The sequence below is a fragment of the Chelmon rostratus genome, chromosome 20 (genome assembly GCF_017976325.1).
Source record: "Chelmon rostratus isolate fCheRos1 chromosome 20, fCheRos1.pri, whole genome shotgun sequence".
NCBI classification, from domain to species: Eukaryota; Metazoa; Chordata; class Actinopteri; order Chaetodontiformes; family Chaetodontidae; genus Chelmon; species Chelmon rostratus.
In genome coordinates this window covers 10,204,739-10,221,768 of record NC_055677.1, presented here as the reverse complement: position 1 = coordinate 10,221,768, position 17,030 = coordinate 10,204,739, and the positions used below count along the sequence as shown (strand labels likewise).

The 17,030-nt window shown below is 40.0% G+C and overlaps 3 protein-coding genes across 3 annotated transcripts; 2 read left to right on the top strand and 1 right to left on the bottom strand.

Moving 5' to 3' along the window:
• The first annotated feature begins 3,136 nt into the window (after positions 1–3,136).
• LOC121624161 (cystatin-B-like) lies at positions 3,137–5,042 on the top strand. Its single transcript, XM_041961793.1, has 3 exons — positions 3,137–3,259; positions 3,358–3,459; positions 4,730–5,042. Exons 1-3 carry the CDS (start codon positions 3,188–3,190, stop codon positions 4,862–4,864), a joined length of 309 nt encoding a protein of 102 aa, XP_041817727.1. The 5' UTR covers positions 3,137–3,187; the 3' UTR covers positions 4,865–5,042.
• A 5,482-nt stretch (positions 5,043–10,524) lies between these two features.
• On the bottom strand, positions 10,525–13,342 carry mix23 (mitochondrial matrix import factor 23). Its single transcript, XM_041961745.1, has 6 exons — positions 13,267–13,342; positions 13,005–13,095; positions 11,840–11,965; positions 11,566–11,712; positions 10,938–10,997; positions 10,525–10,839 (listed from the first exon to the last, which is right to left on the bottom strand). The coding sequence occupies exons 1-6, from the start codon at positions 13,317–13,319 to the stop codon at positions 10,789–10,791; spliced, it is 528 nt and encodes a 175-aa protein (XP_041817679.1). The 5' UTR covers positions 13,320–13,342; the 3' UTR covers positions 10,525–10,788.
• A 180-nt stretch (positions 13,343–13,522) lies between these two features.
• fam162a (family with sequence similarity 162 member A) lies at positions 13,523–16,909 on the top strand. Its single transcript, XM_041961201.1, has 5 exons — positions 13,523–13,677; positions 14,511–14,606; positions 15,088–15,199; positions 15,646–15,754; positions 16,043–16,909. Exons 1-5 carry the CDS (start codon positions 13,635–13,637, stop codon positions 16,157–16,159), a joined length of 477 nt encoding a protein of 158 aa, XP_041817135.1. The 5' UTR covers positions 13,523–13,634; the 3' UTR covers positions 16,160–16,909.
• Positions 16,910–17,030: the final 121 nt, after the last annotated feature.

Sequence of the window (17,030 nt, the reverse complement as noted above, 5' to 3'; positions counted from 1 at the left end):
ATTGCAGCCTTGAGAGAAGGTTGTTTGTGTATAAAAAATCTTTGAGTTGCTCACACACCAGTGATTCGAGAATTTTTGACAGGACACACAAATTAGAAATTGGCCTGTAATTGGTTAAAATTGCTGGGTCGCCTCCTTTTAAAAGAGGAATAACAAAGGCTGACTTCCAAACTGAAGGTAGCGCTTTGCTTTCAATGGATAAGTTAAAAAGTGTTGTGATGGGCTGTGCAATAAAATCTGCAGCCATTTTTACAAAGTAAGGCTCTACAAAATCTGGCCCGGGAGGTTTACTATGGTTCAAAGTTTTAAGGGCCTTGCTTAACTTGCTGCACGGTAAAAGGTGCAAATGTAAAAGGTTTCCCAGGAAGTGTTTCTGAGCTTATATTGTGAGGCACCGGAACAGCTCTTGTGGATTCAAAGATAGACCCAGATGACACAAAATGCTTATTAAAACAATTTAAAATCTCAGTTTTATCGTACACTGGGGATGAGTCATTTAAAATAGATGAAGGGAGAGCCTGGGGGCTTTTGTTAAAGATAAAGACTCAGACAGCATCTGAGATGTTACAGGCCCAAGCTAGTGAGCTTGTTTGCTCTGGCTCCTAGCAGGCCCAAGCCAGCTAGTTCTGGCTAGCAGGTGCAACAGGGCAGGCCCAGGATAGCCAGGTTTGCCCCCTCAGCTCCAGGGGGATGTTATAGGCCCAAGCTAGTTGGCTTAGCTGTAGGTGTTGTAGCAGTGGCAGGCCCCAGGCCCAGGATCCAGGCAGATGCAGCTTGCCCAAGCCAGCCAGCTCAGGCTTCGGGGGGATACAGCAGGCCCAAGCTAGTTGGCTCGGCCCAGGGTGGATGCAGGAGACTCAGGTGGATGCAGGAGGCCTAAGGCGGTTGGTCCAGGCTCCAGGTGGATGCAGGCCCAAGCTGGTAGGCTCGGCTCCGCAGCTCCTGGGTGATGTTGGTGGATCAAGGAAAATTAACTAGCCGTAGCAGGCCTCCCAGCCCAAGTTCCACATAGATGTAGCAGGCCCAAGCCAGCTAGATCCAGCTGTGTCAAGCTCAAGCTGCAAGCTAGTTAGCTCAGCTCCAGAAGGACTCAGAGGAGGTAGCACTGATGATATACTTTTAAAAGTCATTAGACTCATTAAAAGTCCATGGTTCCCCTGTCAGTCTGTGGAGTGGTGGAACAACTGAAATACAGACATTGTGATCCCTGAAGGTTTTGCACTGACTCAAGAATTTAAGAGAGTGGATTCATTGCATGTGGAAGAGATAAACAGTCAGCTGGTCACTTCAGTCAGGCCTTTTTCCAAAGGCCCACAAGACTGCTGTTATTAAACCTCTTCTAAAAAAAGCCTTTTTTCAGCAACTTAACTCTTTCCTGGTGCAAAACAATTTCTTTAATGTTGTTCAGATCGGATTTCGACCACACGACAGCACTGAGGCTGCACTTGTTAAAGTTTCAACTGACATCATCTGAGCAGTGATGCATAAAAAATTTCAGGTTTGTCATGACTGGATCTGAGTGCTGCATTGGACAGTTGACCATGGGATACTGCTCCACAGACTAGAAAATGGTTGGGACTCTCTGGCACTGTGCCAAATTGGTTGAAATTGTATTTACAGGATTGCAACAATTTTGTGTCAATTGGTAATCGTGAACCTGAACGAACCAAGATCACACATGGAGTTCCTCAGGGGTCCATTCTCGGGCCTCTTCTTTTGAACATCTGCTTGCTCAGGTTATGGAATCTCCAATCATACTTCTGCAGATGACAGACAACTCAGCATTAACAGTGTCACCACATGACTGGAGTCTTTTACATTTGCTAAATTGCAGAATTTTCTACAGATGAACACAGAAAAAAGTAAAACGATTGTTTTGGCCGCAAACAAGAAAGATTAAGTCAAGACAGAAATCCTGGTGTCGTTTTGGACTTGGACCTAAAGATCAACAGACTGATTTTGGCTCTGATTCTGTTCTGATTTGAAACTACACTCATATATATTGTTGGGCATCTTATAAAGTTTTGGTATGTTTTGTGCAAAAATATTAATTTGTAAAGTAACTAAAGCTGTCAGATAAATTCAATGAAGCAAAAAAGTGCAACATTTCTCTCTGAAATATAGCGAAGTAGAGGAAGAAAGTGGCATGAACAGTCAGTGCTTGGGAAAATGTACTCAGTTATAGTCCACCACTGAACTGACATATTCTTCAATGGTTAACAAACTGTCATCAAAATTTACAATTCCAAAACCTCCTTGTGTTTTGAGTTCTGATTGCACAAACCAGGAAAGACTTTCTTTGTGTCAGTTTCATCTGACAAGAGGAAAAAACATTTGATAGGCCGACATACTTGTTAAAGTGAATGTTATCTAACAAAGAAGTTCATTGACACTGACTAAAGTCCTGTTTCCCTGTTGCCCTCCTAAAAGCCTCATATAAACTGCTCTGCTCTTTTATCTTATAATTCTTACACACAATAAATCATGTTCCTTTATAATGATGGTAACTGGTGAGGAATCAGATATTCAGTGTTGAGAGGGAGAAAGTTGAATGCTTCATTTTGAGAGGGAACATTTTGAATAAAGCAACAGAAAACTCTGATGTTCAGATGGACAGACTTCTTGTCTACAGACATGAGGAGTTTTTGATTGCATCCAACATCATTCTGTTTTATTTGAAAGTGGTCAAAAGGCTGCTTGGACTGTGAAGAAACGACTTTGTTGAGAGAGAAATTTGTTCGGTATTCAAACATTTGTTTGGACATCAGCATACTGCTCAGTATCAGCCCCTCTGTGGAGGGTTTAACAGGTCACCACACTTGACCAGGATAAAATGGATGTCCTGCCTTCATGGTGCACGCATTCAGCATCAGAACAAGACTGATCTTTGAATTTTATGTCTGGATGACCAATGATAAGATTTAAAACATGCATGTTTTTGAAAATGTAACATGTAAATTAGAAATCTGGATATGAATTAATAGCATCAGATCAAATCTAACCAATCATGTGAGGGTTGTGGTTACAATTGCTGCTCCACCCAGCATGTGGTGGGGCCAGCTTTCAGGTGTGTCCAGGCGGGGTTACTCTGTATAAATACATGTGCATTTGATAAACAACTGAAACACTTGAGACACATAAAAGCAGACAGTTGACTTCTCTGTTAACTTCAACAGACCTTGTGACAATGGCTTGCATTGTTGGAGGATTTGGTGAGACATTGACAGCCACTGAGGAAACCCAGAAGATTTGTGACCAGGTGAGCTTCAGTCTGCCTTCATTCTTCATGACCTCCACACGCTAATCTGTGGTCTGCATTTCACTCTTGATTTACATCACATTTTATTTCACACACAGGTGAAGCCTCAAGTGGAGGAAAGGACAAGCAAAATATATGTGGAATTCAGAGCAGTTAAATACAGGCTTCAGATTGTGGCTGGAGAAAACTTCCTCGTCAAGGTAATTGATAAGTAAAAGTGCAATTTTTCAAATCGATGTGCAATTCTCAATTTCCATGTGCAATTTAAAAAAACCCTTGTGCAATTTTGCAATATTTTTTATTAGCAATATTTTTTATAGTCTTTTTGTACAAAATGTACATATATATAGCCAACTTTTTAGTTTGTATTTCTTGTATTTCTATTGGCTTTGCTATTGCTATTTCTGTTGTTTGCTGCCTGTTGTCATTTATATTGATTCTCCTTTGTGTTGTCATAGTCCTTTTGTCATGTCCTGTTTTATTTTGAAGGTTCATGTTAGGCTTCTTCTTTGCTTTGCTTCCTGTGTTTTCCCACCTTTGTGATTGTCTGATCTGTTTCACCTGTGTGTCATTAGTTGTACTTCCTTGTGTATTTAAGTCCATGTCTTCCCCTCAGTCTTTGTCAGGTCATTGTCTGTGAAATCTTGTCATAGCCCCATACCACTAGTAAGTGTTTTTCCTTGTGTTGTCTTGTTCATGTCCCTGCCATGTATCCTGTAAGTGTGTTTCTAGAATAGTCTTTGTCTTTAGCCCTGACACGTTCCATGTAAGCGTCTTCAGTGTTGTCTGTTTCCTCGCCATGAGTTCAAGTAAGTGTTTGTCCTCTGTCCTCTAGTGTTGTCAGTGTTTGTTTGTCATGCCACTGTTCGTGTAATTGTTCTTTAGTGTCTTAGTCAAGCCACGTTCCTTGTTAGTGATTTTCTAGGGTAGTCTTTGAGCCATGCCATGTTCGTCGTGTTTCTCTGTGTTGTCTTCGTTCCCTGTCTTATGCACATCTATCCATGTGAGTGTTTATCGTAGTTCCCTGTATTTTGGATTTTGGTTTCCTTTTAGTTTAATAAATTGTTAACTATAAACCAGTGCCCCCTCGTGTCTGCATCTGGGTTCAACCGTTGTTCCCTTGAAACCCCACATTCCTGACAGAAGAAACATAACATGAACCTTCAAAATAAAACGGGACGTGACAAAAGAAGTATGACAAAGGAGAATCAACATAAAACAGGCGTGCCAAGCACGGATCATGACACCTGTAACACCCTAATTGCCCCAGCAGAGGATTAATAAAGTTTTATCTTATCTTAATTTACATTGTAAAATTATTTATTTGAGAAGCAAGTCAGAAAGCCTCAGATATATTCTGGATTGAATGAATTGTAACATCCAGGTGAGTCATTCAAAATCCCTCCTCACAGCTCAACAACACAAGATGAAGATATTAAGATATTCAAATTTCTTCTCTTTTTCCTGCAGGTTCATATTGGAGGAGTGAACTACATTCATCTGTTTGTCTTCCGGGCGCTTCCGTGTAATGGAGGAGGTGTTGAGCTGAGTGGTGTACAACAGCACAAAACCAAGGACGACCCCCTCGAACCTTTCAACAATTAAATACGTACAAGCTGCAGTCTCATGTGAAAATGTTCTGCTTCTTTAGACTGAAATGATTCTCCACAAAATTTCTTTATAATGTAAAAAAATGATTTTGAATGTATTAACACTTAGAGGTCAAGATATTTGGTGTTTGGAAGGAGTTGAATGCACCACTTTCTAAAGACATAATAAAGCATAGAGTGAAAAAATTCTCGTGATTCTTTCTATGGGGTGTGTGATTTCTAGAAAAGATACTGTCTTGGCTGGCAGAAATGGTAAGAAATGACTTTAAAATGTAGGACTGAGTTGAATTCACCACTTTCTTAAGAAATAGTACAGAAAGCATAAAAAGTTGACATATATTTCTGAGTTTTGCCTCATTTAGCTCTTCAGCTTTATTCTATGACAAATTGAACCATTCATGAGAAACACAACTTTCTATGCAATTAAGACAAGTTAGCTTAGATTAATCAGGCTCACCAATCATGTGATGCCCATCCAGTTCAGCACTACAAATTCAAAATGAAATCAACGAACCATCAACATGTATTGGTATTTATCCCAGCTCTTAGTCATTAGACAGTACCAGGAGGTAAACACCACATCCAGCGGAGCCTGATGGGAATGTCTCTACATCTAAAAGCTCACGATGAAAGCTGATTTTGGCTCTTCAAAAAAAAGTCTGAACTGGATACCTCAGTAATATGATGATCACCAGCCCATATCAAACCTACCTTTTTTAGGAAAGAATTGAAAAGTTTTTTCTTTCCTGCAACTTAACACTTTCCTGGTGCAAAACAATTTCTTTAATGTTGTTCAGACCGGATTTCGACCACACGACAGCACTGAGCACTGAAAAAAACAAAATACAAAATATAAGTAGACTAAATATATGTACATATTATACAAGCAAAATGAAATTTGACCATATAAAAGAAAAATAAGGTATGTAGAAAAAAATATATAAAAAATAGCTATTGCCTTTGCTATTGTTATTTCTATTGCTTGCTGCCTTTAACACCCTAATTGCCCCAGCAGAGGATTAATAACGTTTTATCTTATCTTTATTGATATTGTAAAATTATTTGAGAAGCAAGTCAGAAAGCCTCAGATATATTATGGATTGTAATGAATTGTAACATCCAGGTGAGTCATTCAACATCACTCCTCACAGCTCAACAACACAAGATCAAGATGAAGATATTTATTAGGTGGTCAAATTTTTTCTGCAGGTTCATGTTGGAGAAGTGAACTACATTCATCTGTTTTTTCTTCCGGGCGCTTGCGTGTAATAGAGGAGGTCTTGACCTGAGGGCTGTACAGCAGCAGAAAGCCAAAGATGACCCCCTCGAACCTTTCAACAATTAAATACATACAGGCTGCAGTCTCACGTGAAAATGTTCTGCTTCTTTATTCTGAAATGATTCTCCACAAAATTTCTTTATAATGCAGAAATTCTGATTTTGAATGTATTAACACTTAAAGATCAAGATATTTGGTGTTTGGAAGGAACGAGTTGAATGCACCACTTTCTAAAGAAATAATAAAGCATAAAGAGTGAAAAAATTCTTGTGTGATTCTTTCTTTGTGCTGTGTGATTTCTAGAAGAGATACTGTCTTGGTTGGCAGAAATGGTTAGAAATAACTTTAAAATGTAAATGAATGACTTGAGTTTACACACTGACATTGATTGATTTCACAACTTCATTGTGACCAAATCACATGAGTCAAAAACCATCTGGTGTTGTGAGATCTGATCACACAGACCAGGAAACATTTTCTTTTTCTCAGTGCCTAGAGAAGGAAACATTTTTCTAACATACTTGTGAGATTAGAAAAGGAAATACACTAAAACTGCCTGCCAGCTTGAATTACACAAAAACAAACAAGACTAACAACATCAAGAGTCTACAGCAGGCATCTCAAACCGGTTCCATAAAGGGCCGCGTGGCTGCAGGTTTTCATTCCAACCCAGGAGGAGCACATCAGGCCAACCAATCAACATCAAGGGATCACTTAGTTATCAGCTGAAGACTGAGATCAGCTGATTAATTGATTCCAGCCTGGTGTGCTCCTCCTTGGTTGGAATGAAAACTTGCAGCCACGCGGCCCTTTATGGAACCGGTTTGAGATGCCTGGTCTACAGTCATGCTAGCAGCTCTTTGAGGCTGGCAGTGGGGATTTGAGCTAAATGCTCAAGTCAGCCTGCTAACATGCTCACACTGAGGTCATCATCCATCCATTCATTCAAATCAAATTGGTTGAAATCGTATTTAGAGGGCAGCAACAATTTTGTGTCAACAATTTTGTTAAATGTAGTGAAGCAAAGAGTGAAATCTCTCTGAAATATATGCACCCAGCAGAAAGAGGTCCTCATGCAGAAAGACAAACAGATCAGCAGGGCCACCAAGAAAAGACGAGCTCGAACCAATGCTTACATCGTCACCTTGGCCCAGCTGACTGACGCAGAGTCGGCTCTAAATCAGAGCAAAGTGACCTGCGAAGAACTACGAGAGTGGCTGGCAGCAAAAGACCGAAGCCACCAGAAGGAGCTCTCTGAGAGAGAGGAGAGCTTTAGAAAGGAGCTCTCAGACGACAGAGACAGGTGCAAAGAGGAGCTGTCAAGACTGTCAGAGAGTTGGGCCAGAAGAGCAGAGCAGTGGGAAAAAGAAAAGAAAGAGCTGGAACAGATGCTGCTGGTCAAAGACAAAATATGGGCCCACGAAGAGGCAGCAAGGAACGAAGACATCCAACACCTGACACAAGAAAACATCCAACTCACAACGAAGAAGAAGACAAAGAAGAAGAGCTGCAGGAGGTCATTTTTTGAAATTTGATGACCTTCCCTATCATAAATTACCTTTAGATTTTTTTTCAACAACAAAATGAAATGTAACTCCAAAGAACGAATCATTTCGATAAAATAAACAAATTTAAACTAAACCCAACACAAAATGAAAGTTTTAAGATGAGATTTAAGAGAAGCCAGAGATTTTCATCGTGTTGAGGATCTGATAGCAGAAGCCCATCACCCTCAGTCATAAACCGAGACCTGTGAGGAAGCAGCATTTCTGCAAAGGCCCACAAATAAAGCAGAAATAGTCACTAAAAGGTGATGTAAACTGTAAATTGACTGGCTGTTGGAGGCATACAGCCATGAGGCGGCAATTCCAAGTTTGTTCTGTTGTGATCAGCACAGAACCCGATATGGGAAGCTTCAAGATGGGCTTCCCTGTGGGTTGAAATACACGATAACTGAGGAATTTCATTTATTTTCCTTTTCTTTAATATAACAGCTCCTAATTGTCACATAATTATTCATGGACGGACCTGTGGTGATGATGAAATCTCTTTTTAAAACTAGGAGGAATTGTACTCAGTTAAGAGTAGAAAGTGTGTGTTACATACGGAAGCAAATAAAATATTATTTTAACAATAATAATGGTAATAAAAAATGATTGCCTCATATGGCTTTTCACTGTATTGTATAATGAACTAACTGGCATACCAAGCTCAACACTGTATATCATAACATTGGGCAGCGCATGTGTCTAGTTTTAAAAAGCTTTGTGTCTGTTTTGTGTTTTGTGCAGTGAGCAGACAAAAAAATATCACTGAGAATTCAGCCTGCTGCTCCAATTATGGAAAAGTCATTGAGCTTCAACAACATCTGAAGGGACTGGTATGCACCCAACGATGGATATGCAAAAGAAATGCAGTGAGAAAAGAGTGAGACTACAAAAAAAAAAAGAAAATTACAAAACACAAACTAGCACTTTGTTTTGAATCCTTGAAAGATGAAGAAATATTCCAGGTGATTACTGCTGGGGGCAAAATGGTGCTCCTGGGATTGACAGAACAAAGGCTGATATGTGCACAAGAACAGTCTGCGTCAGAATTAGCAGAGTGTATTAGAGATCAACAGATATGGGTGTTTCAGTACCGATACTGATTCTTAGTAGTTACAGAGGCCGATAATTGATATTTGGAGCCGAAATTCATTTGCAGTAAAAGTGTAAAAATTGGTGAAAAAACGTTGAATAATACAAACACTGAACTTGGTTTAAATGCTTAAAGCATGTTTATTTAACCGAATAAATAGAAAACGAATAGCTCCAGAAGTGCATGGAGTTCCTAGAGTCAGAAGCATCTCTTATAAAGTTGAATAAAAACTTAAATAGCTACCTGAAATGTTTCCACAGTAAATACAGTAACATTTAAATATAACTGAAATGACTTCTCTCTGTTTTAAGTTCAAACACAATGAAAAGTACATGGAGTTAACAAGCTCAGCAGTAACTCTTGTAAAGTAAAATAAAAACTGATGTAATCGCTCCCTGAATTTTATACACAGCAAATAAAGAAAATGTATGAAATGTGAAGAAACGGTCTTTTCTCTGATAAATACCTTTCGTTTAACTCCGTGTCCGGGGCCGCACTCCGTGTGTCTGATACAGAAGTTATCGGCCAAGCAGAAGCCCTCTTTGCAGCGGCAGACCCTTTTGCTGACCGCCGTACACTCCTTCTCCACCTCCTGGTTCTCATAGCAGAAGTTGTTGCAGTACAGACACCTGGGCAGGTAGTTCCACGGCTCGGTGTAGAGTTCGCCTTTGCACGGTGAGCACCTGGTGGCCGTGGCGGCTGTGCAGTGCGCGGCCATGTGCGTGCTGGGTGGACATTTGGCACAGATGAGTGCTCCCCGGTGGACGGGTCCTGGCGCTCGTAGGTAGGAACGGATTCCGCTACCGGACCGGATTTTGACCACACGACAGCACTGAGGCTGCACTTGTTAAAGTTTCAACTGACATCATCTGAGTAGTGATGCATCAAAAAATTCAGGTGTGTCACGACTGGATCTGAGTGCTGCATACGACAGTTGACCATGAGATACTGCTCCACAGACTAGAAAATGACTGGGACTCTCTGGCACTGTGCCAAATTGGTTGAAATTGTATTTACAGGATTGCAACAATTTTGTGTCAATTGGTAATCGTGAACCTGAACAAACCAAAATCACACATGGAGTTCCTCAGGGGTCCATTCTCGGGCCTCATCTTTTCAACATCTACTTGCTCAGGTTATGGAATCTCCTACCATGCTTCTGCAGATGACAGACAACTCAGCATTAACAGTGTCACCACATGACTGGAGTCTTTTACATTTGCTGAATAAGTGCATTGAACAAATTAATAAGTGGATGTGTCAGAATTTTCTACAGATGAACAGAAAAAATTAAAACAATTGTTTTGCCCCCAAACAAGAAAGATTAAAAGTCAGTGTTCACCTTGAATCCATGACACTAAAATCTACAAATCAAGACAGAACTCCTGCCACATAAAGCAGTGTTTAGTTTCTACACTCCCCACCTGAGGAACAAGCTTCCTGAATACCTGTCTGCTAAAAATCAGCTCATTTAAATGAGGGCTTAGAACATTTAATGCAGCTTTCCAGAAAAATTAATCCAAAGCTTCTTTTTAATCAATGTATTTGCTTGCTTTTGTTTTCATTGTCTTTTAAATGCATTTTTTTATCTTTAACTATTTGCTTGTTTTTGCTTTTTTGTTTTTATTGTCATTTAAATCATGTACTAAAGCACTTTGAATTGCCTTGTGTCTGAATTACCTCACCTGGAAGTGACTCCTCAAGACTCACAAATGACTCATATCACAGACAACCTGTGTCACTTGAAAACATTTCATTGTCTTTTTAAAAAAAACTTTTTGTACAATGTTTCCCATTAAAGAAGCACACAGGTGATTGTTTTACAGCTGTGGTAATGCAACACAAGAATCACAATGGAATATAGTACGTGTGATGGACAAGAGGTCACAGTGGTCTGGATGGTGAACAGCCTGCAGTCAGGACTCAGCAGCAGGTCACAGTTTCAGCTCCAGTCTGGATTTCAACCTCGTTAGATGCAGCTCCTTTCATCAGGTGGGGCTTCACTTCACCTTCGGAGGTGTGTAGTGGATTCTGCACCTTTCCTTGAAAATCTGAACAAAGGAAAGCAGGAATAAGTAACATACGACAAAAACAGATTATTTATGCGTGATTATAGATCATTATGGACAAATTGCTGATGTGACTATACCTTCAGACTTCTGTCATTGACGACTTCTTCAACATTCAGCTCTGATTGCATAAGCTTTAACTGGAGACAAGGAAGGAACAAAATGCATTATGTAATGTACTATTTTCACTCAAATATGATGACAGAATAATTTTAGAAATATATCATAAGGAGAAGCGGCTTGTGATCGGAAGGTCGCTGGTTCAATTCTCCCACCGGACTGGCAGAAAAATTTGGGTGTGGTGGAGTCCCCCCCCCCCCTATTTGGGGAACAATGTTCTGCTTACTCATGATAGCCCACTAATGCTTTTATTTCAACTACTTTCTAGTCTGCAGTGAGTTTGATGGATTATTCTGAATAGCTGGGTCACTGAATCTGGACATCCACAGTGCTGCTGAACATTCAAGGAGTAAACATTTCATCCCCATGGCAGAAAGGGTGCAGGGGTGGATATCTCAGAACTTGGGCACATAAACTACAACTATCTGCACGACAGGGTGAGAAAAATGTTTTTGTGATTTCTGTGAACTGAGCCTAAACCTCTTCAAATGACAGATGTCTTTCAGCTGCAGATGGACCTACTTGGCTGGCTCAGATGTTACAGCTTGCTAATGTTTGGAGCCCTCTAGTGTTACAGAAAGGACTTACTTTCGTCTGCTCCTTTCTGAGCTGTTTGATGAGCGCCAGGTTTTCGCTGTCTTTTGCTCTTTCTTCACGCAGTTGTCCCACCACCTCAGATGTTTGGGCTATACAGGACTTGATAGCTTTGTCTCTGCTCAGATGGGCCTCCATCAGCTGTGGAATACATGAGGTCATTGCTGGAGAGCAACTGCTGCAGTACATGAAGAAGCTAGGGGGTAACACTTTGGAAGTTTCACCACAGCCCAAAACACAGAGACATTTGTTTGGTCGTCACACTCACAGATTCATAGAGTTGTTTGCATGTTTGTGTGGCATCCACTTTTCCTGAGAAGGAGACAGTGGGCACTGTGGTGTTCAGGGCATGGACAATGCGGTCGTCTATAGTGCGCATCACCTTCAGCACCTCCTGAGGAACACATAGTGGGGCAAAGGGACATCCAGCATCTTTAGTTCTACTAAAACCATTAAAGCATTGATGATGATTTGAAGGTCACAAAAAAATGAACATTATACTGCAATACGTTTTTTAACTAATTTGATATTATCAGTGCACCTGGCATCTTAGTATCAGAATTGGAACTGATGACTTTTTCATCATTAACTGAGAGTTTCAACAATGGAGGGACTGTTCTTCTGTCAGCACCTCCGAAGGGTTAGGGTTATATCTGTTTGAGTATATATATTTTTTTTTGGGAGAAAAAAAATAAGTCAAAACTCTGATTCCAGATTCTTAAATGAGAATATTTCTCTTTACTCCTCTGTGACAGTAAACTGAATATCTTTGGGTTGTGGACAAAGCAAGACATTCATCTTGGGCTTTGGGAAACACTGATGGACATTTTTCACCATTTCCTGACATTTTATTGACCAAACAACTAATTGATAAATTGACAAAATAATCGATAGATAATTAGTTTCAAGCAATGTTTTCGACATCTTTGCATTAAGTCACTCACGTTTTTCAATGCAAATGCAAATTAAAGTTCATACAGAAGGCGACATAAAACAGTGGTTCTGAAACGTTTTGGCGTGTGGGCCCTTAAAATGAAGCACTGCCTACGTGCGACCACTCATTACAAGAGTTTTGAGTAAAGTAGGCCAGTTGGCAGTTGGTTTGCAAGTTTGATGCATCTAAAGTGGTGCTAATTGACTGTCCGAAGACAATTCAACACATGAAGTTCACATGCAGGAATCTGGAGACCTGTGACTGTGACTTTTAAACCATACATGTATGCTGCCCTTTTTCAGTCCTCCTGATGCTACCTGACTCCTTGAACTCTTGTAGAGCACACAGTATGAGCACTAGTGATCAGGAGGGTCACTCATCGACTGTCTTACATCGAAAATAAACGAGACAACAAGTGAACTACCAAAAAGTTATGATTCGGATAGCTGCCATCCCCTGAAAAATTAGCACGGATTGATTAAGCCTTCGTTAAAATTACCTGAAACATTGAGAAGTCCTCACAGTTTAAAGTTCCACCGGGCGCCGCCATAGTGGACTGATGGGTCCTCTCCAGACACAACGCGAGGTGTCTGTTCAAGAGAGTGCCTGAGTGAAACCCAGCTCGGTAAAGCCAAATATATAACCATATGATATTATATTTAGCACAATCATTAGTAATAGTATCTTGGAAAAACTTAAAAGTCAATATCTCTATTTAAATAAACGTGCCACACCTAACTAATTAGATACAAAATAGTTACATAATTTGTGATGAAACGTTCCGGTGTTGTGTCAAAGGCTGTTCCTCATCCATTTACTTTCCCCCGCACTTTCCCCTAAGTTTATATCCCAACCAGCAATATTTGTGGTGCCTGTCCATAACAATACCTTAACGCGATGTACAAAATGACTCTTACCACGGAGGGTAAACACTAACCGAGGGGGAAAAGGGGATATGTATTATTTCTGATCAGGCATAGGGCACAGACTCCCATGCTTCTGTTACGACGTCCTGTTGGGCAGTTGGCGAAGGCTCATCCAGTTGACTTTCAGCAGTAGACGTGCGACTGGCGGTGTTGTTGCCGAGTTTAATGGCTTGATAGACACCTGATTTACTTTAAAAGAAAACATGAATTTCGTCAGAACTCGCCTTTCTATTGGCAACTTTCTAGGTTCGTATGATTAAATTTCTTGAATTTCTGTGTTGCTTTCGAATAATAATTGACGGGCACCGTCTCTATTCGTAAGTAACCATTAAATTATCAACTTTTGAGATAGAAACTCTCTATATTACTGACCTAGGTTAACGTATGAGATATATTTATCTCTTGTGTTTCAGTTGTTACGTGGCTAAATGTGCGTGACTCGACAGGTAACCTGGGTTATGGTGATAGCTAACTTACTGTTCCTGTATTGTGAAATTTGTATTTCGTGTTCAGGTTTAATCACCACATAAAAAGCCCCATCACAATGCTCAGACGTAGCGAACGTTTTATGATTATACGATATTTTTAGGTTTAGCTTACCTGACACACCTCCGTCTTGTTATGGAAGTAGTCAGCACATTGGCTCTGCCCTTGTGATTGTACTGCTTGTACATCTTATGACGTATCTTGTGAGAACTTCTTCATTTTATTCCTAAATTTGGTTTTGTGACATTTTATGTGAAATATTTAGTCGATCAATCGACAACAGAAAAATATTCAGCAGCGGCTCCAGCCTGTCAGTTGTGAGGATTTTCTGCTTTTCTTTGTCTTATGTGACCGTAAACTGAACCTCCATTGATTTTTGGACAAAACAAGCAACTTCAGGAAGTCACACTGGGTTTTAGGAAATTGAAATGGGCGTGTGTCTTAGTTTTAATTCATTTTATAGACCAAGTGATTAATTGAAAATGTACTCGTTAGGCTAACCAATATGTTGAATAATTATGATCTCCTCCTAGATCCAATGCATTCATGTTTTCTGCTTTTTATATCCATCCATCATCCATCCATCTCAACAGGCCAGAGGTGCAGACGGGTCACTGAAACATGGAGCCACAGAGGGATGTGCAGTAAACCACAGGAGGCCAAAGCAGAGCCAGCAGTTCCAGCACACGGTAGAGTTTTGGATCACAACCAGATTCTCTTGTCTCTTTTTCTTTGTCTCATACATGCATGACACCACAAAAGATCGAGTTCAGAAATTTACCATCACTCATTTACTCTTTTCACCTGCAATGCATAATACTGGAAATATGATGGCTCAAGCCAATCTTGTTTGTAATAATACATAAATGACATCTAAATTGAGTTATTCTCCAAACTATATTCAAGTAGTCGACTTCTCATAACAAGTCAAAGAGATGAAATTTCCTGAGGCTTTTGTATGTCATAGGTCACTTGTTGTTGCCATAGCGAGTGTGTGAAGGTTTTCATTAGTTCCCAAAGGGAGGAAGGACACAGGAAGTGGGACTACAGTCTGGGGTGATGGAGCTAATCACTGAGGCTTGTGAAACTGAACTTCTCTGCATTCCTTGTTTTTTGTTCAAGATCTGGATTTGTGCACTTAAAACTCTGTTTGTTTGTCCTTTCATACAGCACCTCGCCCCAGTTTCAAAGTCCCAGGCTACAAACCCTCAGAGATGGACAAGAGGTTTCTGATATGGTCGGGACGCTTTAAGACAGTGGACCAGATACCAGAGTTTGTGTCGTAAGTAGCGTCTTCCTGTTTGTACCAGACCTCCCTGCACACTTGCATCTGATTGGCTCTTTGCGTGATTTAGTTAAGATACATCACAAGAACAGAGCTAACTAAGTAGATGAGCATTGGTGCTACTGCAGGAAGCTGATGTTCCAAGACGGCTGCGCTTCAAACAAGGCGTCTGTTTGTAGCCTGAGGTAATTAATGTGGTTCCTGACATCAGGGTGGAGATCATATCTGATCTGCTGCTCTGATAAAAGACCCGATTGTCACGCATACAAACTGCAGACCTCCCACCTCCTTCACTCACAATGAACCAAGGCTCAGAATTAAAAGAAAACTGTCATAATTAATTTTGACATAAGAGACTGAGAATGAAACCTAAACATTGATGTGTTCTGTATTTAAACATGTGGCCACCCTGACGCTTGTTTGTACACCTGCCTTTGCCACAGGTTTGAGATGATTGATGCTGCCAGAAACAAAGTCAGAGTGAAAGCCTGCTATGTGATGATGGCCGCCACAATAGGGGGCTGCCTAGTGATGGTTTTCCTGGGCAAAAAGGTGAGTGACAATAGATGACCACATTATGTTTTGCATGCATTGTTTTTCTCCAGCATCTGTTAACAAAATTAAAATTAAATGGCTTGCAACAATGTGAAAGAGAAGTTTTTGTCTTTGCTTTTTGTGTGTAACTTTGTCTTAGTTGTTATATAAACAAAACCTATAAAAACTATAACTATATAAAAAAAATCTTAAATGTTACTTTCATTTATGTATTCTAGGGTAAATATAAATATCATGTGGAACATCTTTCAGATCTTACCTGTAATTTTTCTCATTGTGACGCAGGCTGCAGGCAGGCATGAGTCCCTGACAGCTCAAAACATGGAGAGGAAAGCTAGATGGAGGGAGGAAGCACGGAAAGAGAGAGAAGCTGCTGCTGCCCTATCTGAGAAGGCTCAGTGATGGAGGACAACTAATCCCTACACAACCATGTTATTTTCCCAAATATTTGGCCAACAGTGTCTCACAGATTGAGAGTTCCACTGCCACCCCACAGAGCAACCGAAAGATATCACAACGGTTAATACTTAGTCGTATTTTGGACCTTAAATGTATAGATTATTTGAACAATTTTGAAACCCAATGGAAGATTTTATCTTTTCAGTGATTGTATTGAAGTTATAAACTGGCACGTTTGACTAAATATGTTTGTGGTGGTAGCATTTGGTCACCAGAGGAGAGTGGAAACCTGAGTATAATGTAACCTGGCTCCGAAATGGAGGTTTTAGGATTTTTATAACTAATTCTTTGCATTTACTACACAGCACAATAATGATTTTCAGATCTGTTTAACAGATGCACTAATTTTAATTTTCCACTGGGATTAAAAAAAGTTCTATCAGTGCTTCTAGTAAACCTTCAACACATACCTCTTAATCTCTGCAACATAAATGCCTTAGGTAACCCTCCTTTTCAAATTTGCCTCAGAGGCAATAGTCTTTTGTGTGTATCCGCCTTGTCCTCAAGGATTTCAAATAATCTCCAATCTTCTGAACAGAACATTAAGAAGTGGATCAGGCATGATTCATTTGTACAATGGTCTGTCCTGCCCTGATACTAATGTAATTTGACTCATTTGCTCATCTGATGTGACATTATGTTTGTATATAGTGAACACCAAAAATATCAAATCAATAAAGTTATTCTTGAGAATTCCTGTCTGATTTAATGACCTGATCCTCAAGTCTGAAGCCAAAGTCATTTTTCACTATTTATAGACAAAATACTTTGCAGATGAAATGATAATGAAAATAAGCCTTACACAAAAGTACTA

Bases quoted from the DNA above. Each gene is read 5' to 3' on its own strand.
- LOC121624161 (XM_041961793.1), top strand. From the start codon at position 3,188: ATGGCTTGCATTGTTGGAGGATTTGGTGAGACATTGACAGCCACTGAG. The intron at 3,260-3,357 runs GTGAGCTTCAGT...TTTCACACACAG, and splicing joins CCCAGAAGATTTGTGACCAG to GTGAAGCCTCAAGTGGAGGA. The intron at 3,460-4,729 runs GTAATTGATAAG...TTTTTCCTGCAG, and splicing joins GAGAAAACTTCCTCGTCAAG to GTTCATATTGGAGGAGTGAA.
- mix23 (XM_041961745.1), bottom strand. From the start codon at position 13,319: ATGGATGAGGAACAGCCTTTGACACAACACCGGAACGTTTCATCACAA. The intron at 13,096-13,266 runs GTAACTATTTTG...TCTCTTGAACAG, and splicing joins AACGTTTCATCACAAATTAT to ACACCTCGCGTTGTGTCTGG. The intron at 11,713-11,839 runs GTGAGTGTGACG...TGTATTCCACAG, and splicing joins GCAAACAACTCTATGAATCT to CTGATGGAGGCCCATCTGAG.
- fam162a (XM_041961201.1), top strand. From the start codon at position 13,635: ATGAATTTCGTCAGAACTCGCCTTTCTATTGGCAACTTTCTAG. The intron at 13,678-14,510 runs GTTCGTATGATT...CCATCTCAACAG, and splicing joins TTCTATTGGCAACTTTCTAG to GCCAGAGGTGCAGACGGGTC. The intron at 14,607-15,087 runs GTAGAGTTTTGG...CCTTTCATACAG, and splicing joins GCCAGCAGTTCCAGCACACG to CACCTCGCCCCAGTTTCAAA.